At 52.4% G+C, this 26,787-nt stretch overlaps 8 protein-coding genes across 8 annotated transcripts; 3 read left to right on the top strand and 5 right to left on the bottom strand.

Moving 5' to 3' along the window:
* Positions 1-765: 765 nt before the first annotated feature.
* EsH8_II_000047 (uncharacterized protein) lies at positions 766-2,059 on the bottom strand (the record flags this gene model as incomplete). The annotated part of the gene is made up of 2 exons (XM_083263345.1): positions 766-1,473; positions 1,751-2,059. The coding sequence occupies 2 exons, from the start codon at positions 2,057-2,059 to the stop codon at positions 766-768; spliced, it is 1,017 nt and encodes a 338-aa protein (XP_083120667.1).
* A 1,199-nt stretch (positions 2,060-3,258) lies between these two features.
* Positions 3,259-4,328, bottom strand: EsH8_II_000046 (uncharacterized protein; the record flags this gene model as incomplete). Its single annotated transcript, XM_083263344.1, has 3 exons — positions 3,259-3,863; positions 3,920-4,198; positions 4,253-4,328. The coding sequence occupies 3 exons, from the start codon at positions 4,326-4,328 to the stop codon at positions 3,259-3,261; spliced, it is 960 nt and encodes a 319-aa protein (XP_083120666.1).
* A 964-nt stretch (positions 4,329-5,292) lies between these two features.
* EsH8_II_000045 (GFA family protein) lies at positions 5,293-5,801 on the bottom strand (the record flags this gene model as incomplete). Its single annotated transcript, XM_083263343.1, has 2 exons — positions 5,293-5,643; positions 5,736-5,801. 2 exons carry the CDS (start codon positions 5,799-5,801, stop codon positions 5,293-5,295), a joined length of 417 nt encoding a protein of 138 aa, XP_083120665.1.
* A 3,657-nt stretch (positions 5,802-9,458) lies between these two features.
* EsH8_II_000044 (uncharacterized protein) lies at positions 9,459-12,544 on the top strand (the record flags this gene model as incomplete). The annotated part of the gene is made up of 7 exons (XM_083263342.1): positions 9,459-9,674; positions 10,278-10,790; positions 10,842-11,085; positions 11,137-11,517; positions 11,580-12,002; positions 12,061-12,186; positions 12,435-12,544. 7 exons carry the CDS (start codon positions 9,459-9,461, stop codon positions 12,542-12,544), a joined length of 2,013 nt encoding a protein of 670 aa, XP_083120664.1.
* A 140-nt stretch (positions 12,545-12,684) lies between these two features.
* On the top strand, positions 12,685-14,593 carry EsH8_II_000043 (Gcd10p family-domain-containing protein; the record flags this gene model as incomplete). Its single annotated transcript, XM_083263341.1, has 2 exons — positions 12,685-12,770; positions 12,826-14,593. 2 exons carry the CDS (start codon positions 12,685-12,687, stop codon positions 14,591-14,593), a joined length of 1,854 nt encoding a protein of 617 aa, XP_083120663.1.
* A 218-nt stretch (positions 14,594-14,811) lies between these two features.
* Positions 14,812-15,586, bottom strand: EsH8_II_000042 (actin-related protein 2/3 complex subunit 3; the record flags this gene model as incomplete). Its single annotated transcript, XM_083263340.1, has 3 exons — positions 14,812-14,991; positions 15,046-15,441; positions 15,581-15,586. 3 exons carry the CDS (start codon positions 15,584-15,586, stop codon positions 14,812-14,814), a joined length of 582 nt encoding a protein of 193 aa, XP_083120662.1.
* A 1,113-nt stretch (positions 15,587-16,699) lies between these two features.
* Positions 16,700-18,325, top strand: EsH8_II_000041 (uncharacterized protein; the record flags this gene model as incomplete). The annotated part of the gene is made up of 2 exons (XM_083263339.1): positions 16,700-16,713; positions 16,822-18,325. The coding sequence occupies 2 exons, from the start codon at positions 16,700-16,702 to the stop codon at positions 18,323-18,325; spliced, it is 1,518 nt and encodes a 505-aa protein (XP_083120661.1).
* A 2,588-nt stretch (positions 18,326-20,913) lies between these two features.
* On the bottom strand, positions 20,914-22,797 carry EsH8_II_000040 (Zn(II)2Cys6 transcription factor domain-containing protein; the record flags this gene model as incomplete). The annotated part of the gene is made up of 3 exons (XM_083263338.1): positions 20,914-20,991; positions 21,044-21,790; positions 21,850-22,797. 3 exons carry the CDS (start codon positions 22,795-22,797, stop codon positions 20,914-20,916), a joined length of 1,773 nt encoding a protein of 590 aa, XP_083120660.1.
* Positions 22,798-26,787: the final 3,990 nt, after the last annotated feature.

Genomic DNA, 26,787 nt, shown 5'->3' with positions numbered 1-26,787 from the left:
TTCAGAAAGGTTCATCGAGAGAGCTTTGGAGACGTTGCCCTTCCAGGACCATCTGGGTAACGATGAAAACTACAGAGCGTATCTCTGCCGCAGAGCTAATTTGACCGTTCGGACTTAAGGGAGTAACTGTTCGGTATGGGTATCCGAGTGTATCTTAAGGCTTGTCCATCCTTTATGTTTGAAGTTCAAGCAAGTGATCCAGTCAAAGCAATAAACGGACAGAAAAAGGAGGATGGTTTTGTATTTGTTCGGCCAAGGCAGCGCTGTTGAGGGGTGAAGTGACTGGTGAAGTTTGGCCACGCGCTGCACTGCACCCTGGGCACGCCTGAGGGATGCATTTTGTCGAGACTCAACGGACTCCAGCGTTACTGCTCCAATAGCGTTGTTGCTGATACAAAGTATCGGCGATTGATTTGCACCACCATCCGGGCTGGTTCTAAACTATTTCGGGCTGTGCATGCGACAAGTGAAGAAAGCTCCCAAGAACCCCACTAATTTAGATTTAGTTTTACTCAATCAAAAATTCAAACAATGCCATTTTGGAGCAAAGATGGATATTAAAGAGTGGCGTCTTGTTGCACCCGGTGGGATTTAAAGATGGGCATACCCCTGTGTTCTCGGATACCATCATTGCCCGCATGACTGGCATTCGCGGCCATTCGAGTAATGCCTTCGACATCTTAAATCCATTTAAAGGCCAAAAATGCACATAAGCGCCTGCTTTTTCTTCCATCTCTTGAACAAAGCTTTTGAACTACCCTCTGTTCAGCGTCCCTTTGATGCAGTGGCGGCAAGACCGAAGCCGTGAGCGGTGCCAGCCTCCAGAAGCTTTTCTTGCACCCATGCCTGACTTGATTTGCTAGCAGAGGTTGAGCAAAGTACTGCCATCATAGGCCAGAAAAGTAAATATGCCCGAGAACCCATTCCCGGCTCACCCTGAATGGGTGCCTCCGCTTGGGACCGTATGCCGCCAAGGGCCGTTTCGATTTCCTTTAATAGTGGCTCAATGTATGTGAGGGTGTTGGGCTGGGCAAGGCATGAGTTGAGATGATAAGTGTCGGCTACTGCTAGAACCATCTCCATGATATAAAGCCTTACTGTCAGGTAGAGGCACTTTGCGATAGAAGCATTAGTTGCGCTTGAGATGGTAATAAGGTTGTTAAAAGCGGCAAGTCCAATGTGGAAATTGTTAATGTAGTCAATTTCTTCGGCCGCTGCTTCCAGATCTTGAGCCAGTGACAAACCGCATCTGATGATCTCAGGCCCGGGAATATCTGGGACGCGGCCACTCTCTTGACTCGATGGTACGAGATTACAAGGTCCCAGACTGAGAAACACGAAGTGGATTTTGAAGTCTACAGCTCGCCGAATTAGAGGTTCGAATCTAGGTCTGCTAGCGAGGGAGTTGATGAAGGCGTCAGTCTCGAACCACAGGGACGGGATCCTCCCAGGCGTCATGAAGAAGTCCATCAGCTGCGTGAGCATGTTAGCGATGGGTACGATGATTCCACGCTGTCGAGGTACTTACCCTGATTTGCCTGAAAAGCACTAAAAGCCATCGATCTAGCGAAGTTCCCAGTCGGCGCTCTGCTCGATGTCGAAACAGCGCTAAGGCACCACGAGCATGAGGGTGGCATCCCGGTTCGGTACCCGTATTCTGCTGAGGCGCAAATTCTGCTGCAATGGTCTGCGAAAGGTTGGGTCGACCTGGTGAGCCTTGGAAGCGTCGGGCAAACACGACACAACGTACCTGAAAGAGTCCCAGCACAAACACTGCAATGAGCACCGAATCCTCATTTACCAAGGCTTCGTCCTGAATCGCGCCGTTTATCCCTTTGACGGCTTCTCCATAAGCCTGCCTCGCGCGGGTCATGAGACCCGCTTGACGCAACTGACGCGACGCGCTCGCCATGGCAGCGGCATGCATGGCATCGGAGAGCCACGGCGGGGGGCCAGCGACATACACGTCTGCCAAGAGCTCAAGGAACGGGATGCCGGATCTGGACGTGTAATCGGCAAAGAACTTCGAGATACTAGACATCTCTGTGGTTTCATCCATCGTTCGGATAAGCGGGACGAGGACACGGTCTCGCTCAGCTCTCCGCCTCCGAGCCTTTTCGATCCTCTTTCGGACAAGCTCTGCTGTGTGGGCATCCTGCTGGCGTAGAGAGAGGAGCCAGGGGTCGGTATAGCCAGAACAGTGGGCTTTAAGACGTACACAGCGCCCGCAGAATGGCCTTTTCTGATCACACTGTACACAGCGAGAAGATGAATGTGAGTACATGAGGATAGAGAGACGAGTAAAGCAGTCCAAGTGCGGGCTCAAGCGCGTACCTTCACTTTACTCTCTCGGCAAGAAGAGCAGCCGATTGATGGCCGTCCTGTGTTGACCATGTTTATGAGCACATGCACAAAGTGCGGATCAGGAAAGGTATCCAGAAGAAGGCCCGCAAGGTAGATGGTGTAATTAACTTGACGAGGCAAAGGTACTGGGGGTATCGTAGAGCCGATTTGACGAAGATTCGTTTTCTGATGCGCCTCCGAGAAGACAAGGTAATCAACCTTGCGGGGAGGGACTAGCCCGGCCCTTAGTGGCCTTGGGCGCATGCTTAAGACTGACTCTAGCCGACTTGCCGGGCACGCCTTGACTTTGAGAAGCTTTGCGCCCCTTGTCTTTGACCCGTCACTGGAAAGAGGTTCCCGGCGGAAAGACACTGCTGCCATTCTCCAGCCGAGCCCTGATCCCTGCCCAGCCAGTGCAACTAGGTGGCCCGGACAAAGTGTCTCGCCACCCAAGCACCAGGACTCGCGGGCCGTTGCCAAACTTCACCATCATTTACTTCACCGTTGACTGTGCGCGTCAGCCAACGAAATCGAGTGACATCTTTTCTTCTATCTATGGTAAAATCCCAGATGCTATTGCGAAAAGTCCTAGTACGGTCACATGCGAACTCAGTCGCCCATCGTCTTGCGCCTTCGCAAGCCTGCCCGTTTCCTCGGCAACGAATTCCATGATCGAGTCCAAATTGAATAAGGTTGTCTCTTGTTCAGGTGCTTTGTTCCTTTCAGGGCTGGTTCCGGTTCTGCCACCCGGGGGTCACTGTTTCGCTCCAAAGCAAGTTGCCGTGATTGGCACCGCCGCCTTGAATGAAATCATAGCGCGTGGATTCTTGATTAAGAAAATTAGCAATACGAGATAACTGAAGCTACGAATACATGTGATCAAGCAATCTCTGACTCGGCAGGCAGGGATGAGCATTAGTCCGCAATGCGCCTGATGATTTCCTTCGTTCGCTCCCAGATCATCTTTTGAACCCCGTCCCTCTTATAATTACTGAGAACCGAATTAGGGCTGCATGGTTCACCGTCCCAGGCCAACCTGAAGAATGAGCTGCTGTCACCTGCGCTTTGCTGGCCAGGCACAAACGCTTTGGATGTTGCAGCATACAAATGTCGCTGACCAGACTCGCCCAAACTCACGGTAAAGGGCCTTGCGAAGGTAGACATAGCGATGCGCGCCAAGTAGTACATGGCGCGACCCATGCCCTGCATGATGCCGGTGCCGCGAACCACTCCCGGATAGACGTGTAGGAAAGAGACTGAGGGATTCGAAATGGCTAGCTGGTCCAGGGAAAGAGACGTCATCGTGATAGCCTGGCCCGAGGCATTCTTTAGGCTGTAGTTGTGCTTAACCTCCAAGTTTTCTGGATCGATCTGGGTCTCGTTTCCTGCACCTAGGACGCTGACGACGCGTGCAAGCTCGACATCAGCCGCTCGGCGAAGTAAGGGCAGAAATTTCGTGATGAGCCTGATTCTGGAGAAGTACTGCAGAGAGAGCATTTTGTCCAGTCCTTCAATGGTTTCTATGGTAAAGTGAACGTTAAAGTCTGAGCCATGCTATCGTAATATGGTTGCGTACCTTCACGTCCCCGAAGACTGAGAAACCCCTGAGTAAGAAAGAGGAGATTAACTTTTGTTTCCTTCTCGCTGACGAGCCGCAGCACGCGGTCCGCATTGCAGAGCAGAGTCAGATCAGCTTCGATGAATAGAACAGTCGCCTCTGGGTTCAGTGTCCGGAGTTCATGAACGAGCGCCGACCCCTTGGACGCGTTACGGCCCACAAGATAGACCTTTGGGCTTCTTGAATGCTGTACAAACTCCTTGCAAGTTGCCTCGCCAATTCCGCTTGTCGCACCGGCTGTCAGTTGTCAGTAAATCCGCTTCAATCGTCAATGCCTTGGGGGGGACGCACCAAATATGGCGACAAGACCAGGCTTCTCCTTCTCGAGGAGGGAATTGGACTGACGAACTTTGGCCAGGGAAGGCATGGCTGGAGATTCAGAAAGTTTACGGTGAAGAAGCAGTGATGGAGATGGTTGAGTGACTTGATATGACGGACTTGGGCTGATATATAAGAACCCAGCAACCTGTCGTCACGAAGGTCAGCTGAAGTGATTGAGCGCATAATTTAACGCAGTCGACTAGTGTTTACCCTAGTCCTTGCTCAAACCGTGCACACCGACAAGCGGACAATGACTAGATCTGGAGCTGACGCACTTGATAGGCTTTCTTCAACTGTTCGTGGGTCTACTGGCCGTTTGAGTCATCGCTTCACTTGCTTAAAGGGTCCTCGGTAGGTTCGGTAGGTTCGGAAAGTCAAATTTTAATATCATATTATATCAGCTTGTGGAAAAGAACCATGTATAGATTCAGCTGACTTCCGGAGCAATGCCACTGCAACCGCTGTCGACACTGAAATACGTAGGTCTTGTTGGGAGATTTAGGTATCACTGCTAGTCGATGACGATTTCTGTCCACCTGAAACAAGGAATCCAGAGAGATGCATTGCCAAACTTGCCAGATGCTCTTAGAGGAGATAACTCTCGACAATCTCGTCGGATCAAAACCTTGCTATTGCCGTGGGTGAATCCTGAGAGGCTTGTGACGATCTTAACCGACCAATGACCATCCATATTGATGGTGTGAGAGCGTATCACAGTAGACAGAGTTCTGATTTGGTCGATCTCCCAAATTAATACGAATGATTCAAGGCTGAAAGATACGTTTAGATGGGTACAAGAGAGTTATTAACAAACTTTGATATGCAGCCTCCAAAATTCTCGACGAAACCTCCACACTTGGATCAGCCTGAACCAAAATTTTAATATGCAGAATTTATAATTTCTTGTTCTTCTTCTCATAGATACTCCGCAGCTATATTTTAAGAATTGTTCAGACTATTGGTGCTGTCTGATACGAAAGATGCGCTGCCCGCCGTTGAAGCTAACTGAATTATTCATTCAACTCCTGCTTCTGGAAGGCCCCCTCAATAGAGTGTAACCAGGTAATTCGTCTGGTGGTAAAAATCTCCGCGGCCGGCTTCCTGCTGTCGACGGCGGCAGCGTCATCTAGAATACCAGCTTTAAGGTAGCAGATACCCTGCGTTGCAGCGCCGTCTCTCCACAAGGTCGTCCCGCAGGAGCCACAGAAGTGGTTTGTGACGGGGCTGCCGCTGAGTGCCTTGGTGGTGTACTCCTTCAATTTGGACTCGCCGGTGATGGTAAGTTGATCTCTTGGGATCACCCAGTTAATGGCGAAGCCGCTGCCCGAGGTCTTGCGGCAGTCGAAGCAGTGGCAAAGGGCCTGCTTCTTGTTAGCATTAGGCGGTACCTCATTTCTAATGTGTACGCGGATATTTTGATGTTCAACCGGGGTTGATCAAATGGGCTACCTACAGTTGCTATAGGTTCATCCTGAACGGTAACCATGACGCCACCACAGAGACAAGACCCAGAAGTCATGTTGGCAAAGATTTTACACTGAAAATAAGTAAATCTAAGAGAGAAGAGAGAGATACCAGGAAATAACTGTGTTTTCAAAGAATCTTGTGGTGCAGGGCTCACAGGGGGACATGTTAGATTTATATAAAAGCACCTATCTGTTACTGGCCGCTGATGCTCCAACGACGTTGGTATTGTGGTTACCCGCTAGTACCACGCCGCTAGCCGGAATTAGGATGGCGGGATCTAAACCATTTCGGGTTGCGTATGCGATGGGCGGCACGGATTGGCCAGAATTCCACCATGTTAGACCTGAAGCTGAGTAAACCGTGGTCTGTGATACTGAAACGACGTGCACGACGGATGGCATTTGATTCTGAAGCAAAAAATAACAGTCACATGCCTATTTTGTTTTTCTTTTCTTTCAACCTCGTGACTCATCTCCCAGCCGTAGTCCTTTTTGAACCGTGGCCGCAAGACCGAAGCCGCTAGTGGTGCCAACCTCCAGGAGCTTTTCTTCCACTCAAGCCTGGCTCGATTCGTCGGCCAACAGTAAGTAAAGCACCGCGGTCATAGCCAAGAACAGCAAACAAGTTTGAAAATTCTGGTAAGAATGGCTGTGCCGGCCGTGGAAATTAGTAATGTAAGTGCCCAACAAATAAGGTACGAGCAAGGGGCCGAAATAAGCCACAACCTTGTAAGTTACCCTTCATCAACACTATTGCTAATCCTACCCTTCAATTTGACAATAATTGAAAGAAGAAAACACGGGCCCAGCAGGGAGAGGAGCCTCGCTTCACATAAGGAGTGTTTTTTATACTTTCTGGTTGGCGCTGTACCTGCCGTTTCACGGGCACACCTCAGTGAAAAAGATGGTGGGAGTCGCTCAGCGCTCGGCGATGGCACGAAGTGACCTCACCTTCGGACCTCGACACTTCCATCTGCTGGAACATCAACCAATTATTGATTCATTTAGAGGACCTGGTATTGCCTCAACCTAACTCCCTCCGTCATCGTTCTCGGGCGAACTTCCCATCGTTCAGGATGTGCAGAAGTGCGAACTACATGGAGATTCAGCGTCAAGCATCGCGAAACATTAAGACGCGACTTTTGAAGAAAATATTTGTTAAGAAGGAGTTTGGCTTACCATCCACCGCAAGATGCAGTGATTCAGAAGGCTCGCCAGCGCGGGCGGAGAATTTTCAAGGCCACCGTCTCGTTCGTCAAGGCAGCCAGTGGTTGCGAGAAGCTGGTCCGTCATGCGGTGCCCCTGCAGCGGGTTGTTATGTATCCTGCAGCAAACTGGAAGGGCGATCCGGATGTACCGCATCTCCCTGGTCGGCGCCAACGAGGTCAAGGCTCGATCAGCTGATGAGCCGGACCTGGGTGCACACATGAGGCCGTATATCGGTTAGCGGCGGGTATTAGGCGCGCCTGAATTTGTTGGAGTATATCGAATGGCTACTTCATCGACACCTTCGGGAGCATCCACAGGCTGGGGAGGATCCCCTTCAACCAAGGGAAGCTTGCCAATCTGCCGCCAGAGCCAAGGGAGCAGATCGAGAGATCGAACTAGCTCAAGGGGAACATTGAGGCGGGTGGAATGGAGTACTGGAGGACGAGGTGATTGACTTGCACGACAATGGCTTCAACTGGTGACCAATAGCAAGATGGTGCTATGAAAATTAAGTTAGCTAGTCGACGACTCAAAGTTGAAGAATAACTACAAAGAAGAATCAGAGTGACGAAGGAGCAAGGTGGTTCCTGGCTGCATGCGGACGCATAAAGTGATTCTGCGCTGGGAGAGGCTCTCTCGCCAAGTGGGAAGTGCTGCTATGGCGCCCATCGGGAAGAGAAGAGATTCAGTCGGCTGAGGCAACGGCTGTGAGACGCTTATGGGCATCTTCGCTACTTTTCGTGGTACTCTCCACTTGTCGACGGGTCGAAGGCAGAATGACGGACGGAACGGAGAATGGGTGACGCTCCCACATACACCATGTAGGCGTAGGATAGCATACATATGTGGCCCTGGAAGCGAAGACTCCAGGGATTGCGAGTCGACAGTATTAAGAGCAGTACAATGGGAATCGGCCCTGCGCAGTATCTCAGATATTATTTTAGTCTCTAATGACGAAGATAAGAACATATATGACGAAGTTGTTAAGCAGATATTTCCGTGCTTTCAATCTACATTGTGTACTATTGATAGGGCCTGGATTTGCCGTCAAGGGGAAAATGGTTGTTGTTGGATTCGTTTACGGCATTAATGATGGATTTTTCTTTGTTTGAAAAGAAAGAGACCTGTTGCGCTCCCCATCATGGCAGTTTTTGCTGCTATCATTATATTTTACACCGTGTTGCACTCATATTGGAACCCCAGTGTCGAGAGTATCTGCGTTGGTCGATTGAAAAGATCCAGCCAATTGATGTCGGTCAAAGCCGACGGAACGATGATCAGTGACATGGGATCCCCCCCAAAAAAGCTATTAAACTCTCGACTAGAACAAATAAAACGCACAACAATACCTAGAGTCCCGGGGACCATTGCTGTATCCCAGGGCTGCACTGCACCATACACAATCAAGTCATCAATAGATGTTGCCCTCAAAAGCTCAAAGAATGGACAAAATCATTGCTCTTCGATTTTATCGGGGGGCGGGCTGGCCCGCAATTGCTGCCCGGTTCAGTGGGAGCGCCGGATCTTCCACAGCAACCCGTTTTCTACCTAATTGTGAATGTAATCCGATTCGCCTGGGGTAAATTGGAGCATACTGCTTCCAACCTGGCTTGCCTGATATTCAGCTCAGGTCAGAACTATTTCGGTTGTCCAATCATCTAGTGCCTCCCTCTCGCCGAGGTGTTGGATGCTCATCGGGTCCAACAACTGAGCCACATTGGCACTCCGCCCCCAGCCTAGCAGCAACTGGGCATCAACTTCAATTGGGCGAGCGCGTTGGGAGGGTGTGGACGTCAGCGACGGCGTTGATCCCAGAAAGGATCCTTCAAGGTCGGAAAGAGTAATTGCTCCAGTAGCTTACGTTTTGCTGTAAGCATATGCAGGCTGCAGCTTTCAGGTGAGACCAAGCACCAGGCTGTCGCGATAACATTCGCCTATGGGCATGCCCTTTCTCCGCTCAATTCTTTGCAGAAATGACCCGATAATTCACATGCTCGCATTTTATTCTATATAGCGCCTGATTGATCTTCCTGTATGGTTGTCTGTGCACCATCGACACCACCTACTGTGTACAGCTTTTGTCCAACTTCCGTGAGAACATCCTATAGCTACAAGGTGCTTGTTTGCATTGTCTCAATTGAAGTTACTGCCTCATACACAAACGGGTACCTCGGATGCACCTTGCCTCCCGCATCGTTTTGGTGCCGCTCAGGATCTCGGCATTCGTACTTACCACCCTGTTCAGACCACACGTCCTAGGTCACACGGAATCCTTCGTTTGTCTCTGGCCAAACTTGAAAATCCTTCCCACTTCAGTAACCCTGAGTCCCGAGGTTGAAACTGTTGTTTATTTGAGCTCATAAAGTTGTACCTACAACTACAAGATCTATCATTTGGCCAGCATATACGGCCTCACCACACTACGTCGTCTCAGGTCGCTCCATTTTCTTGGTTTCACTGCTCAAGAGCCAGCAATACCAGCTTTTGTCGACGAATTCGCCATGAGTTTACCGAGTTCCTCCCAACGAGAGGCTGGTCCAGCGATGAAGCCCATGCGAGTGGCTGTCGTCGGCGCAGGCGCCTCAGGTCTGGTTACCGCCAAGTACCTCAGCCAGGCTAAAGAGTTCTTTGGTGTGCCTGCAGTCGAAATTCGTGTCTTCGAGCGCGAGGAGGGAATTGGTGGCGTGTACAAGTACAAGGTGTATGAAGAAGCCGAGGTAAGTTCGGAACCCTTTACAGTTTCTCAACCAGTCGTCGTACCGGCATCATTTACCTGTCACCATCTGCATCCTGCACTGTTGCCACTGGTGCCTCTCTTCAAATTTCCCAATTTAAGTGGTTGGTTGGGTCACCTAGCATGACACATAAAAGCGTTGATGCAGAGAACATTGTCGGCAAGTGCTGTTTGAACATGGTTGCTCTACTCCCATCGTCCAATCAGTCACATGCCTTATATTCTTCGTACCCTTTTATTCTGGCCCGGCCCAAAATGTAGCCTTTTTCTTAATCCAGCCACCGTCTGTCACATTTCGTGTTATATTCCCATAATTATAGCAGTTTATTGCTGTCCTGCTGCTCTAGTTTTGTCACGTCACTCGGCTCAACTGGCACTTTGATCGTTTTCTATCTTCATACCATGACATTGTGGCTTGAAACCTTTGTATTTATCACAGATGTTCTTCTGGGCTTCGTTTCATTCACTATAACTATCTTTGGTGATATTTACCTTCAGTCTCTGTCAGATTTCTTCACAATGTCCGACAAATGAGTGTTGGCGTTTGATGGTTCAATTGATGTGGTACTGATTATAGACTGCATAGATGGTGTCATCCAAGTACCTGACAGCATTTTCCGATTTCCGAGTAGCCGATAACCTCCCCGATTTTCTACCGATGGATGAGTATGTGCGGTATCTCGAAGGGTATTGCACAGCTTTCAACCTCTGGGGCCTCATAGAGAACAAAACAGAGATCCTGCGAGTATCCCGCACCCCTGGTGGCCACCGCATATTCTTTAGGAGAAATGGTGGTAGGGCATCCAAGGAGGGCAACAACACTGGTCCCCAACAGGAAGAGTCCTGGGACTGCGATGCTATTGCCATTTGCTCTGGGCTTAACAACGTGCCTTCGATCCCTTCCATCGAGGGTCTCGGCAGCATTGTTCCTTCCCTTCACTCGTCCCAGATCAAGGAGAGACGACAGTTTGGACAAAATACATCGGTGATAATCCTAGGAGCTGGAGAAACGGCAATGGACCTTGCCCACTTGGCAGTGACGTCCGATGCCCGAGAGGTCATTCTGTGTCACAAAGAAGGATTCTTCTGCGCCAAAAAGGTACTAGATTCGAATGCAGATAGACATTTTACTCAAGCTGACTTCAACTAGACGCTCCCCTTGCCAACAGTTATGAAGATCTGGAAACCTTCTCCAAACCAGAAGCCTGTTGACGCTGCAATTGCTAGCTTATTCGACACTGCATATGTCCCAGAGATACTCCAGCATTCTCAATTACTTTGGAATGTGTATGATAAGACACTGAAAGGTCTTCATTTTATCTCCGGAGGAACAGCCGCAGGCCCTGATCAGTGGGTTGGCGAGATGAAAGGAGACCGAAATAACGTGGACTCTTGTGAGTAAAATAGCGGGTGACAAATCTTGTTTCTTTGACTAATTGGCCAAGTGTTTCTGGTCAAGTCTGATCGTGCCCTTCCTTATCTCAACGAAGGCCGGCGCCCTCGGGACATCTTCTCTCGCATCCGAGCCTTCTCGATGAATATAGACCTAAAGGAAACAGGCGGCAGGAAGATCTTGACGGCCCCATGGCCGTCTTCCTTTTCGAAGGACGGAAGTGTCATCTTCCCTCATAGCGAAAGTCCCGACCACGCAGAGGCACTTGCCAAGGTCACTCGACCTGACTTGGTCATCCTTGCCACTGGCTATGTTCGTCGCTTTTGCTTCTTGAACGAGGAGTACCCCAAGCCCGATGAGTTGAATGTTCGCGGAATCTGGAGGCGCGGCGACGTGACTGCTGGCTTTATTGGTTTTGTGCGTCCTGGTATCGGTAAGAGCAGATGATGGCCCTTGAATGTATCCACAGGAGCGAAACTTACTCACACTTCACAGGTGCCATTCCACCCCTGTCTGAATTACAAGCTCAACTCTGGGTTCTCAATCTCTTGCGGTACAAGTATCCCCAACAAGTGCTTCCTCCCGCGTCTGAGCCGGGTCAAGGCGCATTCCCCGATGCTGTCGCTCATTATGAAGTTGATTATGCCCTTAAGGCTCGGGGTGGACACGACCTTTTCAAAACCAAGCACGGAGTTGAGCAGGAGTCTTATGCGTACCAGCTAGCGCTCGACATTGGTTCCGCGCCGACTTTTTCGTTCATGCTACGTCAAGGGTTCAAGGCTTTCTTCACTTGGGCAATGGGTTCCAATTTCAACCCCAAGTTCAGGCTCGTCGGCCCGTGGAAGTGGAAGGCCGGGGCTCTCGCCATAATGCGTGGAGAACTTTTTAACGTCGTAAAGCAGACGGGCGGTGGTGTCTGTAGGTCTTCCTTCTGGACTTCTGTCTGGTAGATATGTTCACTAATATTCATCGCCAGTCTTCATCACCTATACTCTCTTCCCCTTCCTCTTGTTCGGCACTCTAACTGCTGTACTTCACTCAACTGCTGCTATCTTGCGGCTGTTTGGCATGGAAGATCAGGCTGGTAAAGTCCTCGGTTCAGGTAATGTCCCGCGTCGTGAGGGAGATGAGGAACTCGAGGATGAGGTATCTCGGGAATAACTGAGAGATATTTTAGCATGGCGGTCAGTCACCCATCTCAAGAGTCTAGATCTAGCCGTCTCCCAGTCGTAATAAAAATTATAAACTTCCATTATTCGATATTAAAACATGTGGTTCTTGGAGTTTGCTCTCTCAGTATAAGTAGGCAGTGAGGTAAGGCAATGAGATTTCGTTCGCATGAACAATCAGTAGTGAGTGCAGCTAAGGGCTTCAGTGGCTTCGACCGCGTCTTCAGCGGCTGGGCGATCCCCAACTGCCCCGCGCGGGGTACCTGGAACTGCTGGAGCATTAGGGACTAACAGCAGATCGCTGATTGGCCGCCTCAACATCTCCGATAACGATAAGCCCAATTGGCGCTTTCACCCAGAAGCATTTTTTTTTTCTTGCGAAAGCGTTGGCTTCGCTTGAATCTGTGTCTAGGCAACGCCAAATCGCAACCATGCATCACCTCGTCCAGCCCTACCAATGGGTGTCTCTGAAGCTTCTTTCGGAAGATACGAAGGTGCTTCAGATAGTCCCCAACACGTTGGTCTTCCAACCCGAGGCTATACCAGTTCCCCTGCTGACTCTTGCGACTCAGGACAATTTCTCTGGGCAAACTGGGCTCTTTCCCGAGCAACCTCGTCATTGAGCGACCCTTCCACCTCAACTACGAGATCCAAGATAGACGTGACGGCGAGAACTTCAGCAGACTACGGGTTGTTCCTGCGAGTGAGATCCACGCCGACGCCTTGGCCGACACGACCTCCCAGTCCGCCGAAGAAGATGGCACGAGCCTCGAGAACGTGATTGCTGCCCCCGATGGCGCCGAGTTCGAAGTGGTAGACAAGGAGACCGGCGATGTTGTCGCCCATTCCCGACGAGAGATTATCGACGATGCTGCACGCCAGACCCTGACTGCTGAGGAGATCGAGGCCCTGAAGCAGGGCAACACCGATGCCGGCAAGGACATTATCGCAAAGCTCCTCCTGTCGCATACTGCTATCGACCAGAAGACCTCGTTCTCTCTGGCCAAATACAAGCTGCTCAAGACCAAGAAATACATCCGCCGCTTCACGATACAACCTCTCGACCCTCTGACACTGGGCAAGTGGTTGTTGGAGGAGAAGGATGCTGGCAAGGTGCTAGAGATGAGGGAGGAGATGATGGGATTGCTGGGGTGCTGGGCCAACGTCCACTTTGGCGGAATCCCTTCCACGGAGAAGCCCGAGATGGTGACAGCCGATGGCTCGAGTATGTTGGACAAGTCGGAGATTGGCGGCCGGTGGCTTGTTGTGGATGATACGGGTGGTCTTGTGACTGCTGCCATGGCCGAGAGAATGGGCATCTTGTACCCCCAGGACTCTGAAGAGACGTCGGATCCCCTCGAGGACAAGGATGCCACCAATGAGGCAACCAATGGAGAGATCTTGGCCGAAATTACCGCCAACGGCTCTGCCTCGCAAGAAACGAAGACCGAAGAGACCAGCACAGACGCAGCGAAGTCGGAAGGGGCCGCGGACGATGCGAAAATGACGAACGACGGCGAAGGAACAACACAACAACCTCCTCGACGAAGACACCCGCCCCGTCGCGACGACTTCGAGGCCATCCTCGCCCCCACCAACACTCTAACCCTCATCCACCCCAACAGCCAGCCGAACCTTGCCATCCTCAAGTACTACAACTTTGACAGCACAAATCCGAACCCGCCGTACCCTCTCCACCCTCTCGCTACGAACCTTTTGCCCATCTCATGGCTGCAGCTCCTGGAGCCCGAGGAGGACGTCACGTATTCAACGCCGCCTCCTGAGGTCTCTGACGAGGTTCTGCATTCCTGGAAGGCTAACCGCCGAGGCAACTACCACCGCAAGCGCAGACGCTGGGCACGAACCCGCTACATTGTTGACTCGGCACGCGCTGGCGGCTTCTCTGGGCTTGTCATTGCCAGCACAATGGACACCATCTCCATCCTGCGCCACACGCTGCCGCTTCTGGCTGGGGGTGCACCAATTGCTATCTACTCACAGAGCATTGAGCCGCTGACGGAACTTGCTGACTGCTTTAGCATTGCACGCCGCGCGGGATGGTCGTCAAATCCCCCTCCGCAGGCGGCTGGAAAGTCCATTCAGGAGCTGGAACGGTGGGAGGGCTCGGACGACTTCCCCATCAACCCGACCTTGCTATTGGGCGCCAACGTGCAAACGAGTCGTGCGAGGCGCTGGCAGGTGCTGCCCGGCCGTACGCATCCCATGATGATGGGCCGCGGCGGCGCAGATGGTTACGTGTTTACGGGCTGGAAGGCAGTGCCGGCAGAAGGCAAGGTCGAGGCCAGAGGCAAGTTCAAGAGAAGAAAGGTGGACGCATGATGCCGAGGGGAATTTACGAGACGCTGGCTTTTAGCAGACAGCGGAGAGATGCCAGACGGAAAAGGGGAAACTCGGGCAGAAGCTTGCATATAGATACCCTAGCATCCTCCATTCAAGCATTTGGAGCTGTATCGGAGTAATTGGCATCATCATATTGGCCTAGTCGCTCTAAACACGTTCACAGGTTCTCCAGCGTTTTCCTTTTTTGACAAACTGCATCACAACGCCTTGCCCATGAACTTTCTCTTGGTAAAGCTCAACCACCACTTGCTCGGCTTTCCGTCGCCACTCTCGTCGTAGACCCGTGCCAGTAACCGCGCCGCCAACTCCTGGCGGACCTGCGCCATGTACTGTCGGAGCTGCTCTGCGTCTTGCCTATCGCGGGGAGGCTCGTACATCTGGCATTGTCAGCGGACGAGCAACTCGGAAATGGCGTCGGTGAGTCATCTTACCTGGTTCAGGGGCCACGCCGGGTCGCCGGGGATGGCAAAGTTGGTGTCGAGGGCCAGGTTCATGACATCCTTGGTGGCATCGCGCACGGCGGCGCTGGGCTTGATCTTGGTCAGGCAGTCGCTGACGAACCAGATGCCGTAGACTAGCAGACGGTCGGCGGGACCCTGGAGCTCAAAGTTGCGGAAGAAGGTGTTGGCGCGGAAGAGGGCCAGGACCTCGTCGAGGATGTCATAGCTCTCGCTGTCCGGGTCGGGGGACTCGTTGGCGGGCAGAGGCGGGTTGGGAAAGGGGAGGGTGTAGGCAGGGCCGCGGGTCTTTGTGCGCAGCGGCAGGAGAGGAAAGTTTCCTATTAATCGGGGGACGTTGGGGTCGGCATTGAACATGGAGTTGTAGGCCTGGAGAGAGACAGAGAGAAAGGCATCGTCAGCTTGGTCTCGGCAGGCGGAGGGGGTGGTTGGACTGGGCGGCAGAGCTATCACGAAAGCTTGCATGGACGACGCAGGGCGGCGACAGGGAAAGCCCGGGATAACATACCGGCATCTTGATGAGCTTCTTGACCAAGAAATTGGTCTAGTCGGATATGAAGCTGGTCTTGCAGGAGGATTGGGCGCAATGGGGAGACGTCGACTGCGGATAGGAAGCACCGATGGTGGGGCTCGACACTGACCTGACTGACGTCCACCTCACCTCCAACTGGACCGACCTTGCCTGGCTGCTTTGGAAAGGTGCCGTCAGCCTTCAGCCGTGGGGAACATTGTGGCGCAGCCACCATGGAGCTGCTCTGCCTTGAAGTCACGGGACACATCGAAGAGTCAAGATTGATGACTCAGGCAGAATTTATTGTGCCGCCACACGGGCCACCGCCAGTTTGTATGGATGACAGGGCCATCCTAGGCACGAGACCTAAGCGAGGGGGCTGGTGCCTGGGGTCACATGACTTCGCTCGTCCCCCGTGTCGCATTGTCCGGCTGCAAGCGGGCCAAGGCAGTGGCAAGTCGCGCCCTCCCCCCCGTTTTCCCCCTACTCCCGGGACGAGGTCTCCATTTTTGGTCTTTGTTGGAGTTGGAGGCAGGTACTAACTGCGTAGGCAGGCAGGCACACACACCTCCTTCTTAGTGACACCGTCACACCGTGACGGGTTGACGGAGAAGTCGGTCGCTCTTGCCCAGTTTTTGCCGCCCACACCCACTCCGCGATGGGGGATATTTGACTCGTGCAGCCCGCGTTTCAGTCACCGCTTGTCTTCCACGGTTAATCCTTCGCCCTTTTCTCCTCCTTCTCCTCCCCTTCTTGCTCCTCTCCTGGACCAACATCCCATAATTTCTTTTCCGTCGCGCTTGGATCTAAAAGCACCGTCGATCTCAACCGATTCCCTGACGTATCCAGTTCCCAGTATCTGTGCCAATCTTGCTTTTACGGAGCACCTCGCATCAAATTGCATACGGATATTCTCCGATCTTTGCGGATCCGGATCCTCTTTTTCTCTCCCACCAGCGTGTCGCGCAACACAGTTGCGCCGACTGCTGGCCGCGGCGCCCCCCTCCCCCTTCCCGTCCCCGTCAACCCCCCGTCGCGTCGGTATCCTCAGAAGTCCAAGCACGGTTCAGGACGCAAAGGCCCCCTCAAGAATCCAAGGGAGTGCGCCACTACCCGATGCTCATTTTAGAGTAAGACCAAATATTTTTTTAATTGTTGTCGCTATTGGTTTCCTCATTCCTAGTTCATGTGTTTATCTTTCCTCGTCCTTCATCTGGACCATGTTGACAAAGACGCAGATCAGTATTCAATAGCAGCAGTTTCTTAGGACAGCTGCGTAGCATCGTCGATTTACCCACCTCCAAGATGGACTTCCCCAGCAGCGCACCGACGGCGTCGTCAATGTCGTCGCCCGAGCCTATCCACGCGACACCGCCGACATCGAGCCCATTACTCGCGATGGCATCGCCCGAGAAGCGCAGAAGACGTCGCGTTTATCGCCCCGACGAGGGCTCCCTCTACCACATGATGTGGGAGCACGCGGGTGCCTCCCTCTTTGTTCGCCCCATCTGCTGGACCGACCTGCACGCTCGTCTGCTCGACGCAAAATTCATTGAACTCCCTCCTTGCGATACCCCGGTACCTCCTCCGTCACCTAGAGGCGCCCCTGTATCCCCATCGAGATGTCACATGAAGCCTTCCGCCGCCGCGACAACGCTCAGTCGAGAGCTCACTGCGATGCTTGCGCCAGGCTCCACTAGAACCTTCTACACCAACTCGATACGTACAATCATGTCGACGCTCTACCCCGGCAAGCTGTCGCGTGCGCGAACGCAGCTCGACCTCCATCTCTACTTTGGCGGCCTGGTCTATCGCGACACATGTCGTGTACAGGTGGCTTGGGATGCGATGTCGTCTCGCAGCGGCTCCATCGCCTCCTTTGAATCGGCTTCCACACGCCCAGCAGAGTCCTTCGGCGTCCCGTCGGGTACAAACTGTACCGCAAATGGTAGCGCAAGCAACGGAAGCAGCCAGCAGCCGGGCTACACCCAACCGGTTCTTGCCTACGTCGGCAAGCTACAAATTGCTGCCACACGACGCAACATGTACCGCGTCATTCAGGGGCCCAATCGGTCGTACAACGGGCCTGTCGAGCGTTTGCAACAGCTGCGATCCAAGATGTTCGTTCCTCCCAATCCCAATCACGACCCGCTGTTTGTAGGCATTATCTTGGCACTGGCCCAGAGACGGTTTTACGGCGAGCCCCTACCCTCAGCGAATAAATGGGTACCCTCGCGACCTATGCCTGTTGGGTTTGGCGAGCCAGAATTCTACGATGTCACAGTGCATCTACTTACGAACGATAACGAGACATCCGAGTTTATCGTCTACAAGGCCGTGGTTACTGCAGATCTCCTCCGCAAGTTCCACGAGCCAACCAAGAACCCCCGTGCGAGGGCCGACAAGACTCTAGCCGAGCAGCTCGGCGAGGTAGCTGACGAGGGCGGAATGCGGATCGAGTACACGAGAGTACCTGTGTGGCCCATCCTTGGTCTCAAGGAGAGGCTCGGCAAAGCCATCGGTAAGGATGTGGTGGGACAGTTCGACGAAGACAATATCGAGACGTGGGAGGAGGCGGCAGAGCGCAATCCCGACAAGCTTAAGCGACGACGGGATCGCGAGGCTCTTGCCGAAGTGTTTAACGCCAGCTTCGACGAAGAGGCACCCGACGGTATGCCTCTCAGTGGGAAACGAAGATGTTTAGTTGACGAGGAAAGTGGGCAGGTTGGCGTGGTCGTCTGATGGAAGTACACTGCCCTTGATCTTTGCATAATGAAGCCACGAGGCGTTTGAGAGCGAGCAAGCATGGCATTTTGTCCCGGGCCGATGCGGCTATGACACGAGGAACATTTGGCTCTTTGGGAACAGGAGTTGTGGGGAACCAGCGACGAGAGTTACGACCGATTCTCAGGGGAATAGACGAAGCATTTTGCATCCGGCGACGGTCAAGTTCGCGACGGTATTTCACAATGGTCTGGGTAAGACGGGTTGGCATTTTATTCTGGCAGTTTATATTGGCCATTTGGCATTCGCTAGAGAGTTCAAGGCTCCCTGGGTACTACAAAGTAGATCGGTAGTTACGACTTTATTGTTAATGATCACTACGCCCGCTTTGGGTTTGAGGAACCTTTTCAGTATGCCAAACGGGACGGGCCATGCAAGTGACTTGGGCCTTCACCATCGGGTCTCTTATGTCAGCCACGAGCAGCCCGAGTGGCTGTCATTGCGACAACTCGGCCCCTCTACTCGGCATGGTGTTCGGCGTTACCGCTGTAATAATATTATTTGATATTTAATATTTCTTCTTTTTCAGAGTGATTCGCTTTCTTGCATTTCGTGTGTCCTACCACCATTCTGTTTGGCCAGTAGGACGTGTCATCTCCACGTGCTCGAGTTGGAGAAACAACAAACGCCGAGGCACTTCAGCGAAAACCCATGGCCGAATCAACGGTCCATCTAGCGTTTGGAGAAAATTTCCTCCAAGACAAATGTCTGATCCAGGCTATTAGCGGCTCCCCCTCTTTCTTAGTCGCTTTGACGTCGACGTTGGAGAGATGCTCGCTTTCTGCTGTTTGGGGCACATATTGCCACTTCTTCCTCTCTCTCTCTCTGTTGCTTTTATTCCTAATTTAGTCTTTGTGAATTTCCATGAGTCATAATGAAGCATGTTTGATGTCAAATTCAGCGGCCCGGAGGATCACATTAACCGTCAATAATATCAATATGTTGCCCAAATCTGTAATAATGATCCGGTCATTACAATTACGAGCTGATTACTCAGTACCGTTGAAGCCTTTGCAACTATCCCATATCCCAACCCCCGACATTGAGTCCGTACCTCTTGAAACTGCTTCAAAGACTCAAACGTACCCTTGCAGACTTTGACGCACGTTGAATCGCCTTGCCCTATCCGCAGGTTGTTGTTCATAGAATAGCCGGGGCATTCTGGTCGATATTTATGTTTATTCTTCCCACACTTATTGCGGCTTATCACAGACCAAGTGGCCTATCTGGAATGGGGATTTATAGCAAGCCCTGCGGCATTCAGTCTACACGGAGTTTCACACAGTCTTATTTTATGTTTTCAGCGGTGGCTTCAAGTTGGGGTCAGCGGTCTCGGACTATAGAGGTATTTCAAAGCGCTGGCTGAGCTGGCACGTACAGTGGCTCGGGTGATGGCTTTATGTCTAGACTAGTTTAAAGGGAAATTGATCGGCCTTGTAGGTTGGGGTAACACTTTAGGAGTTCCTCAGTGTTTCTCACAGCATCGGGCAGCCAATACATGGGATGTAAAAGAAGCACACTCTATCCGCCCCCATATCGTCACTTTGTCGACAAAGCTTCCAGACACAGCAATATTGTCAGATTCCCCCGTTGCAGAGCCAGTCACCGATGCAGAGACCTCTTTGCTACGGAGCCGTCGTTCAATATCTAACAGGAATCCGGTGCCTGTTTTAGGTAATGGTGGACACCGACGAGAGTGAGTAGCCTGCTCGTCAGATCAAATTAACTTCATTGCGTGAGTTATGATATCTCTCTAAGAGTCATAGAGTCATTACCCATCATGCATTTTTCACAAAGTTCTCACATATACTCTTGACTGTTTTCTCAGGACCAGGCCATGATAGGTATCCCTCACATTCTACTAGAATTGGTCGACCAGCCACATCTCCCATGATCAGTCGTAATTCCACCACGTACCCAAGACCGCAGCTCACCCCCCTCGTCGATATAAGTTATTTCCGCATCGTGACAGGGAGATCCTTTCAAACAATAGCTTACATTAGGAAAATTCGGAGTTTAAACACAGGGCGGCCGTGTTTGGGGCCTTGTCTTTAACCCATGCTGGTCACCCACTCCTGTCCACAGCTACAACGGGAACCTATCAATCCCAGCGTGATCTTAGCAAGGCAGGTACAATTACGGCAATCCGACTGTTGGTACATTTAATGCATCATATACTGCGTGGGTCTTCCTTGGGACACGGTTATACGGCAGGGCAAGTAATCATGTTATCCAAACTTCCTAAACAATATACCTTACTATCTTGGCAGGCGGCTATACACCCAATGGCCGGAGTCGAGTCAGACTCAAGTGCTCCTGTGGTTTCGCAAGTGGAAGATGATTATCGGAATACCGGTGACAGATCATTCCTCAGCAACGTTGTCTCTTTAAAGTTTTGAGACGATTCGATAATCTCGCCTTGACGGACTCCCTGACATCTCACACGACCCAACACTCAAGCTCCACACGAGTGATTCATCACCATATCGTTCTGGCACAAGCTTTGGTCCAGAAAGCAAAAAGGGGTATGATTTTCTAACGCTAAACTATGTACGTAAATGAAGATAAGTATCGGGACAGTAACTGTTGGCCTGGGCTATTTCCGGCGGCGTTAACATGATTTGCTGCAGATGTTAGCGATACGGATCGTCTCTGAGGACCGGGAAGACGGCTTACCTTTGAGAAGACATCGGCTTGGCGGATGCCCATTTCCTCTGCAATCTTTGCCAGCCGGGCCTTGATGTAAATACGCTGGTTTTTGGTTGCAAACCGACTTGATGCGGTGGCCAGTAGCGGCCACATACATGACACGCCAGCCAACCCCTTGGGCATCTCGGATGTCCCGCAGGGGAAGTATGGGGTGCTCAGAGAATCTCCCGTCCAGCCAAAGAAGTACGGCGTGCTGGAGATAATGTCGGCGACCTGCTCAGTGCCGATTTTGTTGGCATCGATGTACTCTCTCGTCAGGGTGTGGTCGCTCGGCGAGCATACCCAGGCGATGCAGCGGACGATGACCTGGTTCAGCAGAAGCCGTGACACGTGAGTATTTATATGCTTGCCCGCCGCCCAAACATTGGGGTAGTCATAAATAGGCCCCGGGAATGCCGATACATGGCCGATTCTATCCTCTGGTACATCGGCGGCGGAACCCGAGACAACCTTTCGCCAGGCGGGCGGACACTGGTTGAACCACGCCCCGAGCTCGTCGTCCATTATCCGCGCCCTTTGAAGAAGCTTCAGGGCCTTGTCGATCTTGTCAGTCGTTCGCGCCCCTTTCAGCAGGCCGTCGGCCTCGGCACGAATCAGCGTTGTCTGGAGGTTCAGCACCAAGGCTTGATGGCCGATGGTGTCGCACACTGCTTGCCGCGCCCACCACGTCAAGTCTTCCAGCGAGATATCCGAGAAGAAGGTGTACTGTCGAATCTGGAGATCGTTAGCACACAATGTCGAAAGCCCGGAGTTCCGGCGCGGCCATGGCTCACCGATGTTGCTCGGACAAATTCAAACATGCTCAGGCCAACGCCCGACTGTGTCTGTTGAGGCCCTCGCATCTTCACTATTGCGGTCGCTCCGGAGATGTGTTTCTTGAAGCCCGACATCTCGACGTCGTCGGACACCAGGCCTTCAAAAAAGGCAAGCAATATCGCCGACGCAAGCGTGGTGTCTTGCCTGACGGCGATCTTGTTCTGCATGGCTCGTGTCAGGTCCTCGAGCGCTTTGCTGTAATGAAGATTGGCTAATGCCGTCAGACGCCGCGAGTTCGGCCTCCCGGCGAGGGCTGCCATGGATACGGCAGAGAACGCGGACTGTAGGGGTGATGTTTGATAAGAAGGAATATTCAGCAAGGGGAGGACGAAGGTGAGGATTCCTCGACCAACGCCTGTTGGCGGAGCGAGGACATAGTTTGCTAGGAAGTAGCAAGTGGCCTGTTGGTCGAGGGGCGTCTGTAGCGTGTGCGGCATGCCATACGTCCCCCCTTCCAGATCCTGGAACGACACGAATGATTCGGGGTCGCGGCTGCTGATGTACGACAGCGACGACGCGTATGACATTGACGGCGAGCCCTCTGAGGAAGACGGCGTCGCGTACCTGTCTAGCCAGTCGTCATCGTGAACTGCAATAATTTGTTGTTTCTGCGAAGGTGGCGGCGGCGTCCACTCTATCACCTTGGCCTGGCACTGGGCCTCCCTCTCCACATCTTCCTCCGTCGCTCTACCCTCCCGGATGGCCTTTCGTAGAGCGGCCGACTTGGCCTTGCGAATGGTTGACTGAGTCTCATCTCGGAGGTTGATCTCGAATGCGTCGCGATAGCCCGGGCAGGTTCGCTTCGACTTGGCGCACTTCAGGCAGAACGGTTTAGTCTCGTCACACTTGATTCTCCGCGCCCGACAAAGCTTGCACGCCCTGCTTGGGTGTCCCGTATTCACCATGTTGGAGTGGGAACAGGTGGAACGGTGGTACTGTGCTCCTTCAAAATTGTCCTAAGCGCGGTCCAAAGCCGGTGGACGGGTTCAAATTTGCCAAGTTCGTGTCATGCGGGCGTAACCAGTATCAAAGTAGGAAATTCTAGGAGGAGCGAGGGGGTCGGACGTGCCCCCAAAGATAATAAAGGGAGGATGGCCAGAAACACGACCTGGCATGTGTCAGACTCGGCTGAGGGCGGCCCTGTCGATGAACGTGGGAACGGGCTACCCGCTGGCGGAAGGTTGTATAGGAAGGTGCTGGGTAAGTTGATATGTTTCAACTCTAAAACTCGCCCCGCTTGTTCTGGTGACATTCAGCAGCGCTGGCTGGTTACAAGGCGCCTGGGAGAGGAATGACGTGGCGAATTGTGGTTGATGGTGTAGGAGAGAGGGTGGCCCTTCAACCAAACCATAGGCACGGGAGCCAATTGCCAAGGGTCATTCGGGAAGCCATGGAACCTTCGACTAGAACTGTCAACAAACTCGGCATCGCTGCCCGTCGGCGGCAGGGTGAGTGAGAATTGCTATTACTGGGATGCGAGAGGGCGATATCAGACGAAACGACGAGCCAAAGCGTCACTGCAACTGAGAGCATGAAACCGGAACTCCAGACGTAGGCGGTGGGCGATTCTGAAACATCGTCACCTATAATTTGAAGCGAAATAGTGCCGGAATAGGTTTGGCGCTCTTTATCACATCGTCTTCTAGAAGCCTTCCGGTCTGGAAAGTGGCCATATCGGCATCTCCCAGAGTAAGTTGCCCTCGATCAAAGTCTCGAGGAAGACCAAACTCGAAATCTTCACAGGGAAGCAGATGTTTAGAGCGTCCCGTCCTATTTCTGTTGCGTACATCCGTGTATCCTGTCAATGCCACACTAGCTGTCAACGGCCAACTTCGAGATTCGGTGGCTGGGACGTTGTCAGAGCGACAGAGCGGTTGTTCGGTTCTGAGCGTAGTCAGATTTCATCAGGGCTAAAATCAAATTGAACCACGCTGTCCAAAATTTGTAATGGCTCTCGCCTAGCAACGACAATTTCCCCGAATAAGATTATTATAGGATGAATAGGGCGAACAGAAAGCTCTTCGTACAAAATAGATTGCGAATACGCTTCATGTGTTCGGGCTTTTCTCGGCAATCTCGCATAGAAAACCAGGACGGCCTTGGGGAAAAAAAAACATCTGCTTCTTGTGCCGGGTAGCTTGGTCTTATGTTTCTAGATGCGATAGATCGTCCGATGGACTAACTCGAGGCGACTGCCCGCGAGAACGGTCTGGTTGACTGACAAGACACCTCAAGATGTGCAGTCACCTCGGACTCGGGTTTTCTCTCCCTTTGATTACCAGAACCAGTCTGCGAAGAGAATCCGAGCGTTGAGAATACAGCCAAGGATGGTGGTCTGAATGCCTGATTGGGCAATACATTCATCCACACAGCGGCAAGTTCAACGCGAAAGGAACATTCCGAAGAAACCGAGCAGCTTCAAAAAGTGACCCATGCTATGTTGATCGCGGGTTCAAAGCTCCGAACTCCTAGAACAGACACATGCAGCGAGGAGAATTCCAAGCAGTGAAGGCAGTGTGCTAGGTAGCCAGGTGTCGTTTCCACAGGATCAGCATGTTATTATCCAATGAAGCCATCACAACGCATCTGCTAACCGCGTTGCCGACGAAAAATGAGAGGGATGATATGGATTGTGCAAACGATGGCTGCTACGTCAGGCAAACCACTGTGGCTGTGTTTGGGATGGTGCTGCACCGATGAGACCGGGAACATGGACCAGGGAGAGGGACAATCCATGTTTCCACTTTGTGTATTTGAGGCTTGCGGGGAAGGAGATCGCGGGACGTCGATCATTTGAGTCTAATCAGCAACCGCCATTGACTGGATTTTCTGTGCATCGCGATGGTTACCTCCTAGGACAGAGAAAGTGCACAGAACGATGTCGAGCAGATTTCCTAGACCGTTGAGATCAACTGGACCGTTGCACTTTTCCCCTCTCCTCAACGGCTTTTGTGTGGACACTTCATCTCGTTCAATGGATGGAACTTTGGCCAGCCCAGAACCGGGCTGTGTTGTAAAACCCCGGTTCCGCTTACCTATGGCCGTGGTGAGTTGTCTCAGGTGTACGTACACACTGGCAGAACCCGGACCAGAGGAGCGGGTTTGGATTCCGCATCTACCGGCAGACTCAGACTTTGGACCCTGGCGTGTTGGTCTCTTGTCCGGGGACGTCCGCTACGTGCCCCTCTTTTCTTGCCTCTTAGGCGCGGGAGTCTTCCCAAAGAGGCTGCGGCATGTAAGTGAAGACCAGGGTGTCCCTTGGTGGCAGGCCGGCCGCAGAGGAGGACTGAGAGAGTTTTGCACTACTCTCTGTTTCTCGTCGACAGGGCAAGGCACTCTGGCGCTCACTTACAAAGGCTAACTCTATCGCTTTGATGCCGGTCGTGCACATCTTTCCACTGTAATTCGGCACGCTTTCCGCGGACTGTCCGGGAAGGGCTGACAGGCGTCCGGGCGCGCAGATGCCAACGCCCAGGTGCAGCGTCCATCCGCCAAGCTGGAAACATCTCAGGATATCGTAGTACGAAACCGAGTTAGCGCTGCTCGTGTCATGGTCAGGGGCCGGAATAGCCGATTTCATTGCTGAGCGACGCCGCCGCTACGAGCACATGGCTCCCTCTCGGCAAAGCCGCAATGGCCGCCCTATGATCCTGCGTCCCGCGTGATTTAAGCTTGACGCTAGCTTGAGACAGAATGACGCACGCAGGCATCTTTTTGTGATCCCCTCCTCCCGCCGGTTGGCAGAATCGATAGAGCCTCACCGCTTGGCTCGTGGGATCGTCAGGTTCAAAGAGACCGGGGGCGGGCAGTCTCTCATCAATGACCGGAGCGTAGGCAGCCGAGAGGAAGGCAATACATCTCCGGGTGTACGTATCACCTCCATTCGCTCTTATGGAAGCAGTGCTATACGGAAACGGGAAAGATTGGTATGGCTGATGCGCCTGTTTACTCTCCATAGGCACAGCAAACACATTCAAACCTCCTTTTCGATCGGGCAAGTCAAGGCACCATGGCATGGCACGTCCATAGCCTGTCACTTGTCTGGTAGGTGCCTCTTCATTAGTTTCTTCGATGCGAGTGATAGCTAAGGTCATGGCGTTTACGCCCGGAGCCTTGTCTAGGTCGATGGAAGAACATCTGCCCGACGGCCCGCTTCTCAATAGGCACCAGGCCATGAAAGGTACGTGGGCTGAGTGAATATAGCATGGACCACTTCCTATCGATTGCCGAAATAGTGGTTGTCAAGGAGAACAGGGAGGGCTCGGCAACTGAGACGTGCCCAAATGGGAAATCGGGTACATGGCCGCTCGGTCTCGCATGGCCCGTACCACTGAACTGTCAAGAGGTGACGGGAAGGGGGCAACGGCAGACATGTAATTGACAGTCAGTTGCCTCATTGGGGTGACAGGACCGTCAGGATGGGCCGCTGGAGGTCGTATTCTCTGGGGCGCGAACGGACAGCCTAGACAGGCCAGACACCTACAGACACATACAAAGACAAGGCCCAGACAGGCAAGACAGACTAGACAGGAAAGACAGTTGAGAAAGACGGGACGAAGGGACGAGCTTTTGGGTTCCATTGCCCCTTTGGGGGGAAGTCGTTGCGATGAGAGACAGCGCCTACGTCCCGAAAGGGAAATGATTCGCCATTCCTCAACGGCCCATGAAACGATTTGGCGCCGAGCTTCTTCCACACACTTTCCCTAGAGGGAAATTCAGCGGAAAGCCCAGAGCCAGCGTCTACAACGTCCTAATACCGGGCCGTGGCTGAGAATCCGTCCCAGGTTGCAACGAACCAGTATCGAGCATTCGGGAGAAAGTGAGGGGGAGGAAGCGCAGACAAGACGCTGGATTGCTGGCAGAGATGATTCTAATAAGGATGTCACTTGCGCCAG

Source organism: Colletotrichum jinshuiense, chromosome 2 (genome assembly GCF_051148585.1).
Source record: "Colletotrichum jinshuiense chromosome 2, complete sequence".
Classification (NCBI taxonomy): Eukaryota; Fungi; Ascomycota; class Sordariomycetes; order Glomerellales; family Glomerellaceae; genus Colletotrichum; species Colletotrichum jinshuiense.
The sequence above is the reverse complement of the archived record's forward strand: the minus strand, read 5'-3'. Positions and strand labels throughout refer to the sequence as shown.